The sequence below is a fragment of the Apaloderma vittatum genome, unplaced genomic scaffold (genome assembly GCF_000703405.1).
Source record: "Apaloderma vittatum isolate BGI_N311 unplaced genomic scaffold, ASM70340v1 scaffold29463, whole genome shotgun sequence".
Taxonomy (NCBI): domain Eukaryota; kingdom Metazoa; phylum Chordata; class Aves; order Trogoniformes; family Trogonidae; genus Apaloderma; species Apaloderma vittatum.
This window is the reverse complement of record NW_009706854.1, coordinates 428-9233: the sequence shown is the minus strand read 5'-3', so window position 1 is coordinate 9233 and position 8806 is coordinate 428. Positions and strand designations below refer to the sequence as shown.

The following is an 8806-nucleotide window of genomic DNA, read 5'->3' as shown; positions in this document are numbered from 1 at the left end:
CGCCTCTCCTGCCGGGTGGTGCTGAAAAACCCGCCGCTACTCCCCCTGCGCCATAAAAACGTTACATCCAGCTTTTTGCCTCGTTTCTTAGCGATCTGGCTCGTAGGTCTTCAAGGATCCTACAAGCCTGGAGCCAGCTTTCCTTTTTCCCTTAAAGTGCCACTTTGAGCTCGTTACGGTGCCACTCATGGGGAAACAAGCAGGGACAGCATTAAAGGTGCCCCTCGGCCTTCAGTTAATGTTTTAATCCAAACAGCCTCATGTCATCTAAGTATTCCAGAACAGAATTCATACGGTCGTGAGCACCTCACTGAAATCTGTCCGTGCCTAGCACAGGCAGAAAAGGATAATCTTAAGCAAAGATCGGAAAAAGAAACAGGCAGCAAAGATTTACTAACCATTTTATCACCATTCAGATAGGCTAGACCGTGTACACGTTTCCTTTTTTAAGTCTGAGTTTCCCAGGCTACAAAAATAAAGCAAAGAAACAACGACAACAAAATCAATAAAGCAACAGAATTAATTCATTCCACGCCCCCAAGCCTCTCCTCCTGATTCTTTGGGGACATATTTTAGGCAGGCTGAGGCATTCGTTTCAGTTGGAGGCCTACGGCAGTGCGCCCTGGTGCCGGCTGAAGTTCGTCCTGCCGGCGCAAGGGCTGAGCCGCGTCCCCGCCGACGCACTCCCCGGCTGAGGAGCCTGAAGCTGGTTGTGCAGACGCGCGGCAGAGCCACCCGAAGCGGCAGCGCTGGCCGGGAAGTGGGGCCGCTTGCACAGAGCCTTGTTCTCATGGTTCTGCAGGTGCACATCCTGCCTCTGCGCTGGCACCGCTTGAAGACAGAACAGCTCGCAAACCGACAGCGATTTAAATGCTCAGCACTTAGAATTAATTATCCCACAGCCCGTTTCCTGCTCTCCACTCCGGATTGCAAGAGGTTTAATTTTGTGACATTTCCTGTTTCAAGTCTTCCAAGATGATTCTACTCCCTTTGGTCCTGCGAGAGCCGTGAAAGATTCGATTACAAAATCCATAAACTCCTGCTAATTTCAGCACACGAACACCTGAATTCTACAAAGGCAGGACACGCACAGGGCGTTTCAGAACCCAGTGCACTTCTGTTATTCCTTAGAAGATAATGTATTTTATCTTTCCAGCACAGCGGGTGTATCTGCTGCTCAGGGTCAGAAGTGGCCAGGGCAGCATTAGAGGATCAGGAAAGAAAAAAAACCAGACCCAGGACCTGCTAAAATGTGGATGGTTTTTGGAGGCTCTGACTGCTGCGGCTCGTTTTGGCATTTTCCATCACCTCCCCCCTTTCTGTCTGTTCACAGCTTTTTACTTCGTGTCTCCATAGCACCTTCAGTGCTCGGAGCGCAGCAGCGGCTCTTCAAAGTCCATGAGGCATAATTAACTCTGGAAGCAGCCCCATGGCAGCTGATGTAATTGATTTACTGCTCCGTTTCTAGGGACATCAGCCTCTCACACTCCTTCAGCCACAAACGCACTGGGAGCGGCACCTCCCAGCCCCGTCAGAGCTGGTTTTTCGTCGAGTTGCTCCAGCATAGGCTGCGATATGTATGAACTCGGTAAATTATCTTTTGTCTTTAACTGGTTTTCTGCTTCGCTGTAGGTACGTATAGCTGCCAAATTCATCACTCATGCGCCCCCTGGAGAATTCAACGAGGTGTTCAATGGTAAGTAAATAAGGAAAAGTTGATCGGTGGCGTTTTCTTCATGTTTCATCTGTTAGGAGAGTCTGAGGCTGTGTCAGGTTAAGGCTGGGGCTGAGGCTGCTTTTCAGGTTAAGAAGTGGCGAGAGAAAAGCATGCCGTCATTCTGTGACTGCATATGCTTAATGAAAAGGTGTAATCATTATAATGTTTGCATTTGCACAGTTGAAAATGGAATGCATAAAGAGAAACTGGCTGAAAAGAATCCAATAACCTCTTTGAACTCTCTCTCCCCCAGATGTCCGGCTGCTGCTTAACAACGACAATCTTCTCAGGGAAGGAGCGGCTCAGTAAGTACTAACATTTCAAACACAAGTCCGATTGCCGTTGGAGATGCTTCTATTTCCTTACACCCATCCCTCTGCGACAAAGCCTTCTGTTGTCTGGAGAGCAATCTTCTGTAATTCCTTTCCCCCAACAAAATACGTAATGAAAGGCAAGGATGGTTCTTTCTAAAAGCCCTAAATTGGAGTCTGTGCTCTGGAGCCCATGTAGGACTGACAGGAGGGCGCTCTGCCAAGGAGTGTTAACGCTGCAGCAGCAAGTCTGGTCTTGTTGAAGCATGATTTGTAAAGCAAGTGAAGCCTGAAATACTGAGTAACCCTTGGCTGAAATTTAGAAAAAGAAGTGCCCTCAAAAAAAAGCTTTCAACATATCTTATTTACTTGCCCAGTCTCAGCAGAAGGTGCTTAAAAGTTATGCAGACAAGCTTTCTGATGCTAAGATCTTCCTTCAAGCTAGGTGACAGTCAGCAGGTCTTTACATAAGAAAATTCTTGTAAATATTAGCCTGCCTGTTTGTTTACCTTGCTGCTGTGTAAATGGCAGCCGAGGTGCTCCTGTTTTGCCTTGGCTTGTTCATCCTCCCCCAGGCTGCCTGCTGCTCTGCTTCTGAACTGTACTTTCCTAGTCCTCGCTGAATAAACCTGGCTTTAGACCTGGGCTTTTATAGCTATCATCAATAAAAGGCATTGAAAAATCCTCCAAGAGTGCTCATGTGTATTATTTGCCTAATTAAGTTGAAATTTTCTGTAATATAAGTCTCACCATATACTTACTCTTCAGTCAGAAATAGATGTGCATGCCCAGCTGAGGTTCACGTTCTCTTTAATTCTCTTTAATTCTTAACAGTGCATTTGCACAGTATAACATGGATCAGTTCACGCCGGTGAAGATAGAAGGGTATGACGATCAGGTAAGAGCAACTTTTTTATGCTTGAGGCTTGTATTACTACACAGCCAAAATAATAAAGAAGTTGTTTCATCAGGAGTTTGGCTAGTTTCATTCTCACAAGTTACCACCTCTCCTCCTTCCCACACACGTCATTGTCATCAAAACAAACTTCTGGTCTTACAAAAGCAGCACAGGTGAAATGTTCTCCTAAAGTATTGCCTGGCACTGTCTGGTGACTCAAACTCCTTGTTCCTTACATGAGGCTCCATGCTGAAGTCACTGGAATTCTACTTAGAATATGAATTATTCAAGATCACTGTTTATTTAAAGCTTACTTACAAATCCTTAAGTTCCTACCTGCTTACAGTTCCTACTGCGAGTCAGCAGTAGATGCTTAATTGTGGGGGTTTTTTAATTTTATGTTCTATCCATTCCCAGCTACCCTAAAAAAACATTGTACCTTTGATTATGCCAGTCTAGTACTCTCCAATCTATGCCAGCAAAACGTGGGGGTTCAGGCCTTTTTGGGGTGGGAGGGGGTTGGTTTGGGTTGGTTTTTTGCAGACAGCTAGCAAGTGCTGCAGCAGATAGAAAGCTGGCCTGGCCATCCCTGCTCTCTGAGGCAAGTACTGACCTAGCTGCTCTAGTGCCCCAGATACCTTCATGGCAGGCAGATATTTTTAAGAGGGCTGTACCTAGAAATAGCTTTAACAAGAGAAGGTTACAGTACGGTGTGTGTTAGAAAAAATAAAGTCAATGTTTGGGAAGGCAGAGAATTGCAGTGAATAAGATGGAGAGGGACGGGGTGCAGCACTGCTCTGCTGCGTGCTGCGGTGTGCATAGCCACGTCTATAGACCCTTCTTGACAGGAAAGAGAGCTACTGCAACCCTGAGCATAAATGGTGAATTCCAGAGTAACTGTCTTAGTTTTTTTTGGAAATGGGGAAGGAAAACAGCAAAAATAGCTTCAAAACCAAAACTACCTGTTGGTATTGTAAGGATGCCCAACTTGAAGCTAAATGTCTACGTTATTACAATACAGCCATTTCTGGGACGGAAGATGAAGTGCAGTGTCACTGCAAAGAGCAGAGAGTTTAGCTACGGCCTCACTCCAACTACTCCTAGTTGAAATTATTACTGAAAATTCTTGTTTCTCTATGTGATATTATAGCTCAGTGAAAATTCACTGAACCGTTGATGTCTATTGAAATAGGGAAAATCACAAACCAGCGCCTTTACAGCAGCATGACCGTCTCTTAATTTCAACTTCTTTCACAGGTCCTAATCACAGAGCACGGCGATCTGGGCAACGGCAGATTTTTAGACCCAAGAAACAAACTCTCTTTTAAGTTTGATCATCTGAGGAAAGAAGCAAGTGACCCCCAGCCTGAGGACTCGGAGTCAGCTCTGAGGCAATGGAGAGATGCCTGCGACAGCGCCTTGAGGGCTTACGTGAAGGACCATTACCCCAACGGCTTCTGCACTGTTGAGTATCCCTGTTGTGCCCCTGAGAGTTCGTTGTTCTACATCAGCCAGTGCCCTGAGAGGGCTTTGTGCTGGGCAGTGAATTCCCCACCCTCACTGGGGTTTTCACTGACTTCGGAATAACTAGTTCCAAAGAGGGTGCAGGTATCCTGGTGTGCACACAGCGGTAAAGATGGATTAGACCTTGTTTTTCCTAGTCATGACTGCCAAGCACCTTAACACCCATGGTTAATAAAAGAGATGTTATTTGCACGTACGTGCAAGCGAAGGTGTTGGACGAGGTAGCTGGTGGTATGTGTTCCCAGGGATGTACTGCGATAGCAAGCCCCCACCGTGCTACAAACCCCAGAAATTAAGAATGGCTTTCCTCAGCTTTTGGGCTTTTTTAACTCTTTTTCTAAATACAGGTTTATGGTAAATCTATAGATGGGCAGCAGACAATTATTGCCTGTATTGAGAGCCACCAGTTCCAGCCCAAAAACTTCTGGTAAGACTATTTCAATATAGTGTATTTTCTTCCTTTTCTAGTCCTCAAACCAACCCATCCTTTGTGCCTTCTCACAGTCTGAAGGGCAGGTAGTCTTGGGCTTCCCAGGAAGTTCTGCTTCCAGTTCTGGAGTCTTTCCTTGCAGCCCCCACATCCCTAAAGCCTTCAGTGGCCAGTGCAGAGCGTGAGGCTTTAGCAGAGCTGGGTAGATGCCCCCTGACGTATTCCAGAGCTCACGGACTCTGGAGCTCCTCTGCTGGAGCTGCGTTGCACTCAGCTGGGCTGCAGAATTTTAACTGGATGCCGTGTAGGGCACTGTAATACTGGTTATAAGACAGCAGAAACAACTCGGTTTGGTTCTTTTTGTTGCTAGAGCTTTTTGGAAATAGTTTTCACGCTTTGATTATTTTTAGGAATGGTCGCTGGAGATCAGAGTGGAAGTTTACCATCACACCACCAACAGCTCAAGTGGCTGCAGTGCTCAAAATCCAGGTGAGTTGCTTTTTCTCTGGCAACAGCAGGAGAAGCTGCGTTGTGCTTCTTTTACCCTAACGCATCTGACCCTGAATGAGATGCTGGAATACAGCCAAGATGTCCTTCTCAAGTCCAGATGCTGTTAAACTATGCAGTTCAGGAAGTTAATTCTTAAATCTAATGCTTCAGACATTGACTGCAGCCTGGCCTGTGGTTTATTAGATAGCATCCCCCTTTACGCCTCCAAGCCTGCCTCACTTTATAGGGCTAAAACCTATACCATGAATTCCTTTATAATTGGTCTTATTTCAGCTCCAGGCGTTTACTGCATTAACATAATCTTGAACAGTCTTGACAAAGAGTGAAACCTTTTAGAAAATCCATCCTGCTTTTAGCCTCCACGTAAGCAGAGAAGACCGGCACAGCAGTGCTGTCGTGCCATTCTGGTAGCATTTGGGGGCTCAAGGGATCATACAATGAGTGTTCGTGATAACCTGCGCTTTGTCTCTGTTCAGGTTCATTATTATGAAGATGGCAACGTTCAGCTGGTTAGTCATAAAGACATCCAGGACTCTGTACAGGTTTCGGTAAGTACGCTAAAAGATCTTTCTGTAAAGCAGCCGTTTTATTTCTTAACACAGCATATACTTCTACGACTACGTTATCTTGACTTTAAAATAATGTAATTTTAGGGTGACCAGTCAGTGTGGTTGTCATGTTTAGAAATACGTGGGCCATCCAGATTCTCAACTACTTAAAAGTAGACTGGATTAGAAAGTACAGTCTCTGTTGGAAGCTCACCTGACGGGTTTCAGTTGAAGAGGCCAGAATACACTTTTCTGTCTGTGTGCAAGGGAAACAGCCCTGTAGCACAGCAGAGGGAGCAGCAGCCAGGGAGATCTGTAACCTGTAGCACGACAGCCTACTTCCCTCTTGCTCACTAGGGTGCAGCGCTGTGTCAGTTTGGAGCACAAGCTCCAGCCAACACACATGCTCTGCTCTGCCTGGAGCCTCGCTGGGACATGCCCAGCAGTGAAAGGAAGCAGCTGCCAGCGATGTCCCCTTCGTCTGTGCTCAGCCTATCGTTTGGGAAGAAATCCATGGGCTAGCTTTCCTGAGCTGCTCTTAAACATACAACAATTATTCTTTTCCCTTTGTAGAGCGATGTCCAGACAGCTAAGGAATTTATTAAGATAATAGAAAATGCAGAAAACGAGTACCAGGTAAGATCAGTGGTGGTTCAATGAACATGATGGAACCGTATCAGTCTCCGTTTACAGCTAATGGAAACATGGAAAACTGACTGCTCATGCTGTTTGTGGCTGCATCGGGTATCGACTAAGAATTACTTAGAAAACAGCAGTAACATTTGTTGAAAGAAAATAGTCGTAAAGCTACTTTGAATTAAAATAACTGTATGGCACACTTGATTATTGAAGAGTTAAAATGGTGCCTGGAAGGGGAGTGGGTGAGCCGAAGCGTTTTCCTCTGTGACAGATACAAATACTGAAGAGGAAATTTGTGCGACAGCTTTTCACGTTGTCCCAGCCTGCGTGCGAGGAGACACGAAGCAGATAAATCAGGGAAGCACCCGAGGAGACGCTGCTGCGTTCGGGGGGGAATTTAACAAACCCTTTTACGTGCACACACCAGTGACTGCGTTATTAACTAGTTAATAGTGTGCCTTTGCCTTTTGGAAGGGGTTTAGTGCCTTAACACCAAGTTGTGCTTTCTCAGAGCATCTTACCACAGCCGTAACTGAATCTCCTTGCCCTTGCAGACAGCAATCAGCGAGAACTACCAGACTATGTCAGACACGACTTTCAAAGCCTTACGCCGGCAGCTGCCCGTCACCCGCACCAAGATCGACTGGAACAAAATCCTCAGCTACAAGATCGGCAAAGAAATGCAGAATGCTTAATGCAAAAATAAGGAGTTCTACAAAATGTTTGTGTGCAAAAAAACCCCAAACAAACAAATGTGGTCCTATGCCAAGTAGATGGTTTCTAAACCAGAGCAGCATTTTTCTAGGGCTTTCAAAGTTAACAGGTTTTCTAGCCTCAGAGAGAACTGTGGAGCAAATAGTGGTGTCTTTGTGTTTTGTGTTTCCTGCTGCAAAAACTCCCTGTTGTGACTGCATTTCTTGGTAGGTCTTTTTAATTAAGCCACATCCATGGTTCAGAAGTACCGCTGTTTTCAATCGTGGATTGTGCTGGTTGGAAAACTTCCTAGCTGGAGAAGCCCTACTCCGGACGGAGCTGAGGGTGCAGAGCAGCCCCTCACCTGCACACGGCAGTCCAGGTACTCCCGTCAGTTTGTCAAACTTGCCAACGGCCCCCGGCGCTCTGCTGTACGTAGAATAAATGCAAAAGGCAGAAAGCGCTCCTGTATCCTTGTTACTGACCTCCACAAAGCGAGAAGCCTGCAGGCTTAGATTTTACTATATAAAGCGAGTTTACAAGATCCTTTACAGAAATCCCTATGCAGCCACCTTTTCCAGGGACCTTTTTTTTTTTTTTAAATCTGAAGATTTGAGCCATGTTCCCTAAAAGTGAACATATTTGCTCTCCCCTCCCTCATGTCTGTACGGTTACCAAACATCTGCATTTTTACAGAACTACAAGTTCCTCTGTTGAATTACTGCTGATCCTTGTGGGCTGGATGGTGGTTAAAAATGCAAATGTCTACGGAATAATAGGTATGTTGTGCTTTAATGCTTTGTGGCAGGTACATAGAATTTGTATCACAGGTGTATGGATGGATAGTGTACAAAATAAATAAACTTGCACCAAAGTGACAGAAAAAAACCCTTTCTGTTTTGTCTCAGTTGTGGCCAGTTTCTTGTCATACTCAAAGGCGATTTTGGAATTAATCTCTTCATTGCTCTCTAAATGCTTGCTCTATTACTTTTCCCCCCCTCTCCGTAAAACCAAAAATAACAATCCTACCAGTCTCTCTTAAGGGGAAGTTGCAGGGGCACGTGTCAGCCTTTCTGTCAGAACTCGGGACATGGATTCACTGCAAAAGGAAACCCCTTTGGTGAACTCACTTTGCACTGGGTTTTCACTGGGCCTTCTTGCAGGTTCTGGTTTTTAAACTGGCTAGTGGCTTCCTATTTTTAAATACACAAAGAGAGAGGCTGGGAAGACAGCGATGGGACTACCTGTGCGTTACGCTTCAGGTTTTACAGATTAATGCTGCAAAATAAGCGTGTCTATCCTTTACAAGAAGTTTTGTCTAAATAAAATATATTTGTACTTGCTGTTGAGACTGACCATTCATCCTACAGGTATCCTCTGTACCAAATAGTCTGGTAGAAATACACATCTCTTTGTTTTAAAGCCATTTGTGTCTGTACTTTTCGCGGTCTCGCTCCTGGCAAGGGCAGATCTAGAGGTGGCAGCTGGAGAGGGGCGCTGGTGTTGCCTGCAAGCCCCAGTGCTGCTCCCGCCGCG

The 8806-nt window shown here is 45.6% G+C and overlaps 1 protein-coding gene across 1 annotated transcript; it reads left to right on the top strand.

Annotated features, from left to right (window-relative positions):
• Positions 1-1632: 1632 nt before the first annotated feature.
• Positions 1633-7817, top strand: CAPZA1 (capping protein (actin filament) muscle Z-line, alpha 1; the record flags this gene model as incomplete). The annotated part of the gene is made up of 9 exons (XM_009865958.1): positions 1633-1696; positions 1971-2022; positions 2863-2926; positions 4184-4390; positions 4798-4877; positions 5291-5369; positions 5867-5938; positions 6512-6574; positions 7132-7817. Coding segments are annotated over 9 exons (822 nt in total), but the record flags the coding sequence as incomplete, so codon positions are not given.
• Positions 7818-8806: the final 989 nt, after the last annotated feature.